Source organism: Plasmodium gallinaceum, assembly GCF_900005855.1.
Source record: "Plasmodium gallinaceum strain 8A genome assembly, contig: PGAL8A_v1_65, whole genome shotgun sequence".
Taxonomy (NCBI): Eukaryota; Apicomplexa; class Aconoidasida; order Haemosporida; family Plasmodiidae; genus Plasmodium; species Plasmodium gallinaceum.
In genome coordinates, this window is record NW_021628225.1 from 1,296,609 (window position 1) to 1,311,991 (window position 15,383).

General features: G+C 19.6%; 4 protein-coding genes across 4 annotated transcripts; 2 read left to right on the forward strand and 2 right to left on the reverse strand.

Annotated features, from left to right (window-relative positions):
• Positions 1 to 777: 777 nt before the first annotated feature.
• On the forward strand, positions 778 to 3,570 carry PGAL8A_00161400 (replication licensing factor minchromosome, putative; the record flags this gene model as incomplete). The annotated part of the gene is made up of 1 exon (XM_028675169.1): positions 778 to 3,570. The coding sequence occupies one exon, from the start codon at positions 778 to 780 to the stop codon at positions 3,568 to 3,570; it is 2,793 nt and encodes a 930-aa protein (XP_028526727.1).
• Positions 3,571 to 4,483: 913 nt separating this feature from the next.
• On the reverse strand, positions 4,484 to 7,315 carry PGAL8A_00161500 (RAP protein, putative; the record flags this gene model as incomplete). The annotated part of the gene is made up of 1 exon (XM_028675170.1): positions 4,484 to 7,315. The coding sequence occupies one exon, from the start codon at positions 7,313 to 7,315 to the stop codon at positions 4,484 to 4,486; it is 2,832 nt and encodes a 943-aa protein (XP_028526728.1).
• A 1,290-nt stretch (positions 7,316 to 8,605) lies between these two features.
• On the forward strand, positions 8,606 to 10,132 carry SET6 (histone-lysine N-methyltransferase, putative; the record flags this gene model as incomplete). Its single annotated transcript, XM_028675171.1, has 1 exon — positions 8,606 to 10,132. The coding sequence occupies one exon, from the start codon at positions 8,606 to 8,608 to the stop codon at positions 10,130 to 10,132; it is 1,527 nt and encodes a 508-aa protein (XP_028526729.1).
• Positions 10,133 to 11,001: 869 nt separating this feature from the next.
• On the reverse strand, positions 11,002 to 13,497 carry PGAL8A_00161700 (hypothetical protein; the record flags this gene model as incomplete). The annotated part of the gene is made up of 1 exon (XM_028675172.1): positions 11,002 to 13,497. The coding sequence occupies one exon, from the start codon at positions 13,495 to 13,497 to the stop codon at positions 11,002 to 11,004; it is 2,496 nt and encodes an 831-aa protein (XP_028526730.1).
• Between the last annotated feature and the right edge of the window lie 1,886 nt (positions 13,498 to 15,383).

Genomic DNA, 15,383 nt, shown 5'->3' on the forward strand with positions numbered 1-15,383 from the left:
TTTTTTTTTTTTTTTTTTTTTTTTCTGTTATTCTTTAATCATAAAAGAATAAAAAAAAAAAAAAAAAGAAAAGAAAAATTAATTATATTCTTTACCTATATTACATATATATGTATTCAAGAAATAATGAATTATGTGCTAAATTAAAAATATATATTCTTTTTTAATATGCTTTATTACTTGAAAGATGAAATAAAAAGAATGAAATTAATCATACAAAAAATGAGTAGATAATTAAAAATACAAATGAATGAGTGCAAAAAAATTAAGAAACATGTGAAAAATGCTATAAAAAATGTAAAAAACACAGTAAAAAATGTGAAAAATATTGCAAAAAATACATGAAATATTATAAAAAGTGTAAAAAATATTATAAAAAATATTGATATAAAAAACATAAATAATTTAATATATCAAAGTATTTTTTTTTTTTTAAATATGATAATTTAAAAAAGTGATAATATATTACATTATTCTTCATAATATATATAATAATAATTTACAAAGTTTCTTATTCCTATTTTATCTAAGAAATTCCTCAAAAATATTATGCATAATAATTTATTAACTATATAAATATATTTAAAAAAAAAAAAAAATAATTTGAATATATTTTTATTTAATACTTTTCTCTTTCTTGAAATAAAATTTTAAAAAAATTATTAATTGAAAAAAAAAATTATTTTTTTTTAAAACATTATCCATTAAGTATTACATCTGCATACATTTTTTAGAATACTCAAAAGTTACCTATGTATTTAAACGTATTTAAAGAAAATGTCTGTTTTATTTAACGAAAGTGAATTATCTGGTTTAGATGCTCATAGTGCCTTTGGAAATAGTGAAGCTTCTAGTAATCAAAAAAAAAAAAGAAAATTAGATGAAAATTCACATATAAATAAGAATAGTGTAGTAGAAGAGGAAGTGGAAGATGAAGAAGAAGATGAAGAAGAAGAAGAAGAAGATGAGCCATCATATGTTCAAGATGAAAATATGGCTAAAGTTTTTGAAAAATTTTTAAAAACATTTTCTGAAAAAAAAAGTGAAGAAGATGATGATGATAATGTATGGAAGGATAATTTAAATTTTGATTTTCCAAGTAGTTTAGAAATAGCAAAAGATGCTCATTATGTATTATTATTATTTTCAATTCTTCAAAATTCCTATTCGAGAAATAAAGTTTTAGTAGTGGATATGAAACATGTACTGATGTGGGAACCAACTGACAAAAATCGTTTTGATATAGGAAGCCAATTATATATGTATATAAAAAGGCATTTTTTAAGAATATTAGATATATTTGAGCAAAAAGTACAAAATTTAGCGGAAAATATCAATCCTATAAAAACAAAAGAAGTTGGAAAAGTATGCCTTAGATTTTATAATAAAAAAAATCCTATACATTCTTTAAGAAGTTTGAGATGTGAAATGCTAGGGGAAATGATAAGTGTTCGAGGACAAGTAACAAGGACTTCTGATGTTAGACCTGAACTAACATTAGCAGCTTTTAAATGTAATGAATGTGGAAATATAATCAATGGTGTTAAGCAGCAATTTAGATATACGCAACCAAGTAAATGTCCTTCAGCTAGCTGTAGTAATATGTCTGACTGGTCTTTGGTTTTAGAACAATCATATTTTGTAGATTGGCAAAAAATAAGATTACAAGAAATTGCACAAGAAAGTCCACCAGGTTCTATGCCTAGAAACATGGACGTAATATTAAGAAACGATATTGTAGATACTGTTCATGCAGGAGATCGAATTATAGTAACAGGATGCTTAATTGTAGTCCCTGATATTCCAACTTTAATGAAACCAGGAGATATACCTCGAAGTGTAGCTAGACAAATGTTAAGAAAAAATGAAAATTCTCTGGTGTCTCAGGGATTAACAGGAATAAAAGGTGTAGGAGTTCAAGATTTGAACCACAAATTATGTATATATGCATGTCAAATAGAAAAATTAAACAATTCTAAGAAAGAAAATTCTTTTGATGAACAAACTCAAGTAGATATTAATTGTGAAGAAATTCTTAATTGTGATGATTTGAAATGGTTAAGAGAGATTGCTATGCATCCCAATACAATAGATATATTAGCAGAATGCATTGCTCCGAAGATATGGGGAAACCTCGAAATAAAAAAAGGAGCATTATTAATGATGACAGGAGGTGTTCAAAAAATTACATCTAATTGCAAATTAAGAGGAGATATCAACATGTGTATTGTAGGTGACCCAGGTACAGCTAAAAGTGAAATTTTAAAATATGTCGAGAGTTTTGCTCCAAGAGCCATTTTTACTTCAGGAAAAGGGTCAACTGCTGCCGGTTTAACTGCAGCAGTTCATCGAGATCCGGATCAAGGGGATACAGTTTTAGAAGCAGGAGCCTTGATGTATGCTGATCAGGGTATTTGTTGCATAGATGAATTTGATAAAATGGATGAAAAAGATAGAGTAGCTATTCATGAAGCTATGGAACAACAAACTATTTCTATTACAAAAGCTGGTATACAAGCTACTCTTAATGCTAGAGCCTCTGTTCTTGCTGCTTGTAACCCCAAATATGGAAGATATGACTCTTTAAAAACATTTGCTCAAAATGTTAATATCCCTGCTCCTTTATTATCACGTTTTGATTTATTTTACACAATGCTTGACACTGTTGATATTGATAAAGATACTAGTATCGCTAATCATTTAGTATCAATGCATTGTGGGGAAGAAGCAGAAAAACATCTTAAAACTCATGCAGGAAAATTAGATTCTGTAAAATTAGAAATATATTTAGAACTTAGCAAAAGAGTCAAACCATTATTAACAGATGAAGCAAAATATAAATTAATACATTATTATGTTTCTTTCAGAAATATTGAATATTCCCCAGGAGCTCAGAGATCTATGAGAATGACTGTTCGTCAATTGGAATCCCTTATTAGACTTAGTGAAGCTGTTGCTAAATTAAAATTTTCTCATTTTGTTGATGTCAAACATGTTGAAATTGCATGTTCTATTTTTAAGGCTTCTATGAAAAAAATATCAAATGAAAAGGAAATCAATTTAGATGAAGAATATGACAAATCTAATAATTCATTGATTCATAATAAATCAAATAAACAAGATCAAGATAATGATAAATCTGAACAAACTAGAAAAATAACAACAATCAAAGCAAGTGAATATCAATGTATATCGGCTATAATCTTTGAAATTATTAAAGAATACGAATTTAATAATAACAATGAGAGTATTACACAAGATCAATTAATAGAACTATATTTGCAAACTTATGCTAAAGCAGAATCTAGTGAGCAAGTAGATGAATGGATTTATAAATTAAAAAAAATTATTAACAGATTAGTAAACCAAGATATGAAACTATTATCAGAAACCGATGAGCAAGAACCTACTAATATTATTTTAAGAATTCATCCGAATTATGCAGGTCCAATAATGGAAAATGTATCCAATAAAAATACGTATGGATATAATACATTCAAGAATTATCAAAGTAAAGATAAAATATCAGAGGATGATGTAGACTTTCAGGAAGATATTGACAACTTTTAAATATTTTTATTAATTTATCAACTTATTTATCATATTTTATATTCTTTTAAACCATATGTATTGTTGAATGAAAAAAATGGGAAATTAAATACAATAAAATGATTCTAAGAATGAGAATATTATTTTTAAAATTTATATTTATATTCGATTAATATAAAATTCTTTTTTTTAGATATGTATAATCTTTAAAAAAGAAAATATAAAACTGTTTTTTATTTTGAAATATATGAACAAAAAGTTTTCATGATTACTATAAATATAAAAAAAAAAAAAAAAAAATATCAAACCATATCAAATAAAGTGAAATTGTATTACATTTACATTTTTTAATAATATACGTATGCATTTAAATCGTTGTATATATGTATTCAAGTTTGTTTTTAAATAGTAACCATTATATATACCAAAAAAAAAAAAAAAAATATATATTATAAATTATTTAAAATTATAAAGGATTTTTAAAGTTTGTGCATACTTTTTATACAAACTAAACTGTAAAAATGCATTTCAGAATTATATTTATGCATTTTTTTCAGTAACGAATAAACCTATATTTATATTTTTCTAACTTTTTTTTTTTTTTTTTTTTTTCTATTTTTTATTCTCTCTCTATATATATAATTTTTTTATGATTAATTTGTATCATTAAAATATGATGAAATTTTATTATATACATAATATTTTTTTAATTTTTTATTATTTCAAAAATAAATATAATTTTTTTTAATGATATATATATAAATAGATAGATAGATATACAGAATTTTTTTTATGAAAATTTTTTTGGTTATGTAACTTTTTAATAATCGTATGAACAATACAATTTCATACTTATATTTATTAATAAAAAACACATAATAAATATTAGATATACATTAAAAGGATAAGAAAATTTTTGAAGTTCATTAGAAAGCTATATATTTTTACTTTTTTTTTTTAAAAATTTTAATTTATTTTTTTTTCTTAAATTTTCAATATTACTTAAAAATTCTTTTTTTTTTTTACACTGCTGGATGCTTTCATTAATTTTTGATAATTCACTTGTTTTCAAGGTGTCATTTTTTTGATTAAGAGGTAATATACTTCTTAGTTTGACGTTAGAATTTTCAGATATTAATTTTTTTATATATGCTTTTTTATCTAAATCCGTTTTTAATAATCCCCAATCAAAGTAAGGTATATTAATAACTACATAACCTAAATCACTTAGGAGTTTGTGTTTTAGCTTTGATAATGAAGTATAACATTTGGTATTTTTATAAAAGTGATTTTCTCCATTAACTTCTATTATTATTTTTTTTTTATTTTTACAATTTTTTCCTTCACTGTTGAAGTTATTAATTTCTTTATTTAAGATGTAATTTTTTCCTGTGTAATCTGAGTCCACATTATTTATGCTTATAGTGTCTCTTGTATCAGACATATTTGAAATATTTGATGAATTTTCAATTTTTGATAATTCTTTTTTTTTGTTAATGAGATAATTTTTTGGCATATTATAAGTGGTTTCATCTTCTTCAACAAAATCAACAACATAAGGACCTATGGGTACTTCTTCTAGTGTATTTAAATTAAAAGTTAAAAGAATATTCTTTACACTTTTTTGTAAATCTGATTTAATGTGATATTCTATACTTTTGTCCTTATTTTTAATGTAATTTATATATTCTATGCATTCAACATTTAAATTATTATATACATTTGGAACATGTTGGGTTCTCAATGATAATTCACATATTTTTAATTGAGTTAAATAAATATTATCTAAAATTATATCATATTTTATTAAATTTTTAATTATTAAATTATATATATCTACATTTTCGAAGGAAAAATAACATAAACTTAATAATAATTTTATTAGCAATTTATAACTTATTTGATGTATTACATTTTCATTTATAATATAATTTATATCCTTAATTAAATTTTCTTCATATATATCTAATTTAAACAAACAATATAATATTTTTATTTTATCACTTACATTAATAGAAGCATTAAAATAATAATTTTTTACTTCTTTATTTGATTCATATATCATTTTATTTAAATCGTTTAATTTTTCATTAATATCTATTTCATTCTTTTTACTAATGATGCTATCTGATGATGAATAACCATGATTTTCAGATTTAATCTTATTTGTTTGCTCTATTAAATGCTTTTCAATATTCTCTGTGTTTTTTGAATTACTTGTATTATTATAATTATTAGATTTGTCTTCTGAAATATAAACTTCTTGTTCTTTATTAGAGATATGAGCAATTTTATCTTTTCTTAAAAGACAATTATTTTGTGAAAATAAATGAAATAATAAAGACGTAATTACATTATTTTTTCTATATTTATGTAATCCATATGATTCTAAAAGAATAATTAAGCTATTTGAATCATATAATTGATCATTCATATTTTTTAAAAATATGGAATCAAATATTTCAATAGTTTTAGAAGGAAATAATTTATTTTTTGCTAATAAGTAAAAAAAAACTATTAAATTAGTTGAAAATTGCAAATAATTTTTGAACGTATTTAATATACTTTTATAGAACATATGATGGTCTAACTGCAAAAATAAATAGCATTGCATTATAAAAAAAATTTTATTTACTAAATTATGATCGATATAAGCGGAATTTTCATTTGTTTGAAGAAATGCATTTTTTAAATGATATACAACCTCATTTAATAAACTTAAGTGAATATATTTTAAATCTCGTAAGCTTTTACTAATACTAAGTAATATTTCTAAAAGAAAAATCTTTTCATCACTAATAGATGTTACATTATCAATTTTATTATTATACAAAATAGGATTATTTATATTATCATTTCTTTCGCTTTTTTTTATATTTGTGACTATTTCATTTTTTACAATTTTTTTATTTTTGTCTACATTACTACCATTTTTTTCATATATGCATACATCTTTTAATCTATTCTTCATTGTAGTTTCATTATAATAATTACTTATTTTTTTATTTAGTTTATCTTTATTCCTTATATTATTTGAAAGTATTTTAATCTCTTCACAATTTCTTTTCTTTAAATTAAAAGAATAAGAATTATCTTTATGTAAAATAAATAGCTCTTCAAAATTATACGTTAACTTATCGCAAATAACTTTTATTAAAGGCCAATTTAAGCGTTTCAAATTTTTAAATTTTAAATCGTTTTTAAGAATATTTATTTTGCTAAAAATTGAAAGGAAACACACAAGATCATTTATTTTGTATTCATCAGTTTTTATAAAAGAAGAGCATTTATTCATATATGAATCTAATATAAAATTATCAATTAATTTTAAATTAATTAAAATATTCATTGTATGAATTAACATTTTACATGTATATAAGTAGTGTATTTTCAACTTTATGTTATTTAAAAGGTTTAAACAAATTTTATCATAATAATTACAAGGAAAATGATCTTGAAAATAAAAAAAGTTTTTATTAAATAATACTAACATTAATAATAAATTTTCAATAGAAGCATCATTACTTTTTAGTGTTATTTTTAGAACTAATTTTTTAAAAGTTTCTAATTTTATTTTTTCTTGTTCTAAAAATTTTTTTAAATCTCCTTCTAAATTATTGTTTATTTTACTTGAATCTTGTTCAAATGTTGTAAAGAACTTCTTTTTTTCAATTTTATCACATTTTTTACTAAATAAATATGTATATATAATTCCTTTGAAAGGTGTATTCAAATGTATTCTATTCTTTTTTTTTATAAAAAACATACTTTAAAAAATGTAATAGTCATTTTTTTTTTTTTTTTTTTCCTCTTTATTGAATATTAAAGATTTGAAATATCCTAATATAAATAAGTTAAGTATAATATATTTATATATGCATAATAACCCTACCCCTTATATTTTTTAGTTAGTGAAAAAATCCTTTTTTCCTTATAAAAATATAAAATATATATTTTCTTTATTAATGTATAGTAAAAAAAAATTTCGCGTATAACTCTAAAATGAAAAATATCAATTAATCCTTTAACATTGCCTTTTTTTTCATAATGTCAACTTTTTTTGTTTCTCCTATATTTAGCGTTTTTGTCTCTTTAATTTCTCCTTTTCTTTTTTTTTTTTTTTGAAAAAAACCCTTAAATGTATTTAAAGTTTTTTTCGTAATTTTTTTTTAATTACATTACATTCATAATTTTTTTTATTTAAAATGTTATATATATATGTCATTTTAATAAGTAATAAGGTTACAATATATTTTACGTAGTAGTCTTTTCATAATTATATCAACCTTCAAAAAAAAATTGAAGAATATTTTTAATAAAATTAATAGAAAGTATATTTAAGATTTTCTAACCATATAACTTTTATTTTTCTTTTTCTTGTATGTTTTATAGTATAAAGATTAAATATTTTTAAAATAAAAATAAGAAACAAAATACAAAAATTAAACTTTAAATAAAAAAAAAAAAATAATAACAAAAAAATAAAGTTAAAAAAAAAGAACAAAACTAATTTTTTTTCATAATTCTATTTCCTAATAGCAATACATAAATAAAAACCATATTAAATATATAGAACTTTTTTTAATTTATAACAAAAATTAAAGTCCTATAAACACCTGAAGTTTATTTTTATTATTCCACAGTTTTTAAAAATATTAATTTTTTTTTTTTTTTTTTTTTTTTTGTTTTTTAAAGAAATTTTTTTACACTTAGAACTTTAGCCTTTAAACTTTAAGTGCATTTCTTTTTTTTTTTTTTTTTTTTACATGAAAATTTTCTTTTTTTTTAAGAACAATTTTTTTTTATTTTAAAAACGGTTTTTTCCTATATATACTTAGGAACTTTTTTATTTTTGTGTTCTAAAGGAATATTTTCTTATTATTTTTGAGAGTCCTTATTTTTAATTTTAATAAGATTTTTCTTTATATTTTTTGTATATAATTTTTTAAAAAATTAATATTTTTAATAAAATTACAATATATTTCTTTATCTTTTAAAATATTATAAAATAAAATTAAAACATGAAAATTTTTATTTTATTTTCTTTTTTAATGAAATGTATAAAATAGAATATAAAGAAGATAGAGGAAAGTGCGTAATTGCTGTAAATCAAATTAGAGCAGGTTATTGTATTGTAGAATCTCACCCTGAAATATTTATACCATTATGTGTTAAATATATGACTCCACGAATTATAGATGCAGATAATAAAAAAAATAATTATAAAATAATAAATATATGCTTTTACTGTTTTGAAAAATTTAATAAATGTATATATTGCCCCAATTGTAAATATGTTGTATATTGTAGTGAAATATGCTTAGAACGAGCATGGAAGTCACACAGAGAGGAATGTGATATTTTTAAATCAAATATTTTTGATAGATACTGTCCATCTATAACAATGAGATTAGTGATTAATTGTTATTTAAATCATTTTAATTTTTACGATTATTGTGGTAGTATTACAGAATTGACAAAAGAAAAATATGAGAAATTTAAATATCCTGCTTATATTGTAGCAGTAGCACTTATGAGTAAAAAAAAAAAAATATTTCAAAATTTTGAAGATAATGAAAGTATTCTTAAAAATATAATTGAAAAATTTGTAAAAATATCTAAAAACACTTTACAAATAATTGATAACGAGCTAGAACCAGCTGGTTTAGCTTTTTATAAAAAACCAGTACCTTATTTTAATCATTCTTGTTTAAATAATTGTGTTACTATATTTAAAAATCAAAAACTTTATATAAGAACATTAATGGATATATATCCAGGAGAAGAATTAACCATAAGCTATATTGATATAGCATTCGATAGAAATACAAGATTGTCAATATGTTTAGAGCAATATTTTTTTACGTGTTCATGTAAATTATGTAAAATAAATATTCCTTCTGAATGTCATAATATTTTTAATACTGAATTTATTTGTACAAATTCGGAAAATTGTAAAAAATTTTTGAGTTATATGGAAGTAGTGTTAATATCTGAATTAGAACATAAGCAGTGTTATGTTAATAAAAATGATTTTAAAACATATCCAATTTTAAAAAAAACTAATGAAAACGTATGGAAATGTATGCTATGTAAAGCTGAAGTACATGATAATATAATAAAAAGTCTTTTAGATAAAGAAAAGGAGACAGTTAAAGAAACTATATATTTAGAAACATTGTTTAACGAAAAATATTCTTATGATAATAAAAGTGTTTTACAATCTTTAAATAAAATAAAGTCAAAAATTGATTATTTAACTAATTTTTATCATCATGCTAGATATTCTTTGCAAAAAATGAGAGCTAAAATTTTATATATATCTATACAACTACAAGAATTTAAATTAGCATATAATATTGCAAATCAATACTTGAAATCAATAGAAGTTTCATATGGAAAATTTTCTCCAATATATGGATATTATATTTTTTTAACAGGAAAATTAGCTTTGTTTCTTGATTTGAAATCAGAAGGTCTAAGTTTAATTCATAAAGCAAAAAAAAATATCATAAAGACTTACGGAGCTGATTCTCCTTTATATAGAGATTTAGAAAAATTTCTTTACACAAATAAATATTAATTGAACTTATTTATATATATATATATATATAAATATATAGAATACGGTATTTTTAAAAATAAGCTTAATAGAAAAAACTAATTTATATATTTATAAAATAAGAATTTATCAGAAACTTAAAAAATAAGGAAAATTTTGCTTAGTATTACTTTTTTTTTTTCTAATAACCATAAAATTTTTTAGTTTAAACAGTTTAAGCTTTTTTTTTTTTTTTTTTTTCTTCTAAGAATTTTTAAAAAAAAATGTGAACATTAGTTATTTTATATACTTCATATTTTTATAATTTTTAATTCCTTTTAAGATTTTTGTATTTGAAATTTTTTTTTTTTTTTTTTTGAATATAATTCACAAAATTGTGTGTATATAAAAATGAAAAGAAAATTAAAGTAGGTTGAACTTATTCATGTTTTTGTAATTTATCAAAAAGTTTTACTTTTTAGACCTCAGGAAATTTTCAATTACTATAATTATAAATTAATATTTAATTATGTGGAACATTTTTTAAAGGAAAAATAAATTAATTTTTTTAATGGAGAATATTAAGAATTTTATGAGAGAAGGCAAATACAATTATTTGTATTTTTTATTCATTTAAAGCATATATGATTATTTGCTTTATTGAAATTATTATAATTTAATTTATTTTTAAAATTCATAAATTGTTTTTAATTAAAATATATTTATAAAGCAAATGTAGCCAAAAAATTTAAAAAAAAAGAAAAAATTACAACAATGTAATTTTAAATTACAACAATGTAAATTTAAATTACAACAATGTAATTTTAAATTACAAGAATTGCAGTATTACAATAAAAAATTTTATTTAACATTTCAAATAAAATAACTAATAACCTTAAAAAATAGAAACATTAACTTAAGGGTATATTAATTTTTTTTTCAATTTCTTTGAATGAATATGCACAACTACAATATTGATTACTCAAAAAATAAGAATAATTAAATTTGTTTCCATTTAAAAATAATGGATTTACATATGAAATAAAATCATCTAATAACAAAATGTCAATAGATTCTTTTACTTCGTTATTTTCTCTTCTTTTGATATTATTAATTTTTTCTATTAGTATATGTTTTTTATTTTCAATATTTTCATACAATTTCATCATTTCATATCGTTCACATTTAGAGCATAACGCTTTATAAATAAGAGATAAATAATTAAAAGAAAATGTTTTTATTTTTCCATTTCTTATAAATTTACTTTTTGTTAAATCATTTTTAAAACAACATATAATTATAGGTTTTCCGAATTTCACAATAAAATTAAGAGGAGATAACTTGTCATCTACATCAAAAAAAATTTTTTTTCTATCTGAGCAATGAATAAATTGACAATTCAGAGATTTATAAGAAATATGAAAAAAATCTGAATCACTTGATAATAAAATGACACAATCAACATAATTTTTATATCCCATTTCTTGTATATCTAAACCTATTTCTATGTCGGTTCCTAATTGTTTAACAGAATTAGAAGAAATATAATGTGATTTGGTAATATAATAATATATTTTTAACTCCAAATCGCATTTTTCAGCTTCTTCTTTTATTTTTTCTAATTTCAAAAAGAAATCTTTGTAATAAGTATAGTCTTCTTTTGTATATTTACATCGGAGAAACTCTTCACATTGAGTTGCATGTATGTGAACAACATTACATCTGAAATTTAATAAATATATTATGTTGTTGATTATTTCAAAAAAATCATTTATTTCCATATTTCTCCCATATCTATTTTTAAATCCTATTCTTATATTTTCAAAATCTACTATAACTGCACTAGATAAACTCTGAGAAAAAACACTATGACTAATTAACTTATCTGAATCTATTTCTTTACGATTTGATAAAAATTCTCTTAATTGTTTTTCATCAAGGAAATTTTTATTATTTAAACTTAAGACTTCAAAATCTAAATAATATTTATTTACTGAATTTTTTTCTTTTTCATCAATAAAAGACATTTCGACAAATTTATTTTTAAATAAAATTTCTATTAAATTACCTTTCTTACTCATAAAACTTATATACACTCCTTTATTAAGATGCCTCATTTTTTTAAAATTTTTACTTACTGAAATTTTTTCTTCTCTAAATTGTTCCTTAAATATCCATCTATTATAATGTATTATCTTTTTTTCTTTCCGCATATCTTTTTTTATATTTTTTTTGGATTTCCTTTCTTTTTTTTTATTCTTTCTTCCAGTTACATTTTCTTTAGATGTGTTATTGCTGCTCCTTTCTTGTTCATCACCTTTAAGTAATTCCTTTTTGTTATTATTTAAACTACTATATTTTGCTTCTTTTCGTGAATCCTCTTTTCTCAAAAAATTAAGGTCAATTTCTTTCGATATTTTATTGGATTTATTCTTCACTTTTTTCAGATAATTTTTTTCACATGATATTTCAGTAGTACTATATTTATTTTCAGTATTTTCTTTTACAGTGTTAAATAATTGTATATGTTCCTTTTCGTTTCTTTTATCATATATACTTGTTATATTTCTTAACTTTTTTAAGTTTTTATTTTTATTAATGTATGAACGCTTATACAAACTGGTATTCTTTGTTTCATAATTTAAATTATGTTTATTTTTAATTAAATGGTAATTTAAACCATTTTTCAATAATTCATCTTGTAAACACAAATTTATTTTATCTATATTACTATTTATATGTCTGATTATGTTTTTTTTATTATTATATGTTTCTACATTTTTATTTTTTATTTCAACAGTTATATTAGAATCTTTTTCATTATTTAAGAAATACGAAGATAAATAACTTTCTGAATAGGTTGTTAAACTTCTACCAAATACACAATTACTATAATTGTTTTTATTCTCAGAAATTAATCTTTTATTATTAAATGAAAAAGTTTCATTATATTCACTATTGTCATCAATTGATATAACATCATTTCTTTTATCTTTCTCATCATCTATACATATAATATCATCATATTTGTTTTCATTTACATATTCATTTTCATTATCTATATAAATAACATCATTGTTTTTATTTTTATTTTCTTTTTCATTTTTATTTTCCATATTACTTTCATCTTCCTTTTTACTATTATTTTCCTTTATATTTTCATCTTTTCTTTCATTTTCATATTCATTTTCATATTCATTTCCATATTCATTTTTATTATCATTCTTATATTTATTTTCAGTTAAAATATTTACATCAATTTTATCTTCATCTACATTTTTCTCTTTATATATATTATTTAATAAAAAAAAACTCTTGTCTATATTTATGCTCATTTTATTTGATAATATACTTTTATCATTTTCATCTTCACTTGATATATATATAATATTATTATTGGAAATCATTTTTACATAATAATATTAGTTTTTAATTAATTTTACATCTTTTTTTTTTTTTTTTTTTATAGGGAACTAAAAAAAAGTTACCAATAAAAAATATAAATTTTTTGAAAATTTTGCAAAAAACATGGAGAAAAAAAAAATTAAGAATACAAAAATAACATTAAAATAAAGGAAAACGAAACTTGAAACTTCATAAAAATTTTAATTTTTGAGAAAAAGTTATATAAATATATATATAATGTTATTCACATTTCATAAATTCTATAAAAAAATAAAACAAAAAATACAAAAAATGAACATTACAAATGTTTCAACTTTTTTACTTGATGTTATATTTCTTGTTATTTGTTGTAAATATATATTCTGAATTTCTTTAAATAAAAGCATATTTAAAATAAAGAAAAAATGAAATATTTTTGAAACAACCACAAATTTTTCTTTTTAAAAGGGACAAAGAAAATTCAAAAAAATAACTTTGTTAGAGATATTGAAAAATAATATACTTCATTTGAAATAAAAAATTAATAAATTCCTTTTTATAAAAATCACATATTAAATTATTAAAAATATTATATATCATGAATATAACTTTGTTATTTTTATTTTTTTTTTTTTTTTTATATTAAGTCATTGAATAAGGATTTTGATGAGTTTAATTGTAATAATGAATATGAGGATAAAAATAGAAAAAATCACATTCATACAGTAAATTAGCAACTTTTAATATATATACTAATCAGCAACTGTTAATATATATACTAGTATTCTTAAATTCTTTTAATGTAAATAAGTAAATTTTATATTTTACCAAATATTTAAATTATGTTGATTTGTATAGAAAAAAAAAAAAAAAAAAAAAAGACAAAATATATTATTATAAATAATGTAAACCCTATCAATATTACAGTTTTCATTCTTTAAAAATGATATCAAGTAATAAACATGTTTATAAAAATAATTTGATTTTACACTGATATTTATTTTTTAATTTATAATCATTATAATTTTTTTTTATTATTAGTTTATTATAAACTTTAACTTAAATTTAATAATACACTAATACACTAAATATTTTGGTTTTTTTCAATATTCTTTATACTTACTATGGTGTTTAATTTTATCAAAATGAACTCATTATTATCATATTAAAAAAAAAAAAAAAAAAAAAAAAAAAATCTTAACACTATTCTATATTGTAATTTTTGCTTTAAAAAAATATCAAATTATTATGTTCATTTTTTGTCTAACTATATCAATAGAAAAAATTCATCCTAAATAAGATACATATTAATATATTGTGAATAAATTGATATTTGTTTAGTCATATAATGAGAAATATAAAATATTAAAAAAAAAATTAGACAATATCAAAATAATGACTCATGTGAATAGCACAAAAATGTATATAGATACATAAACACATTTTTATATTACAAATTTTATATATATATTCAAATAAAGTATTATATGTTCTTATTCAATTAAAAAATCACTTAAGCATACTGTAATATTTATTATTTATATTATATATAAAACACCTTAAAACTATTTTTAATTTGTTTTTACAACTTTTAAATTTAGAAAAAGTTCTCAATATATAGAATATATGTAAACATAAAATAGGAATAAACAAAAATATTATTATTTATTCTATTTTTTTTTTTTTTTTTTTTTTTATAAAATATTTAATATTTAATTTTAAATGGTCATTTGTTCATTTGTTCATTTGTTCATTTGTTCATTTGTTCATTTGTGTTATGGCTGTTATATATTTTTTTAATATAAATAAAAAAAAAAGGAAAAAGAAAACATCAAACAAATTTATTTAAAACAAACTTAATTTTTTCAATATTTTTTTTAAAAATAATTCTACATAATTGTTTTATTTA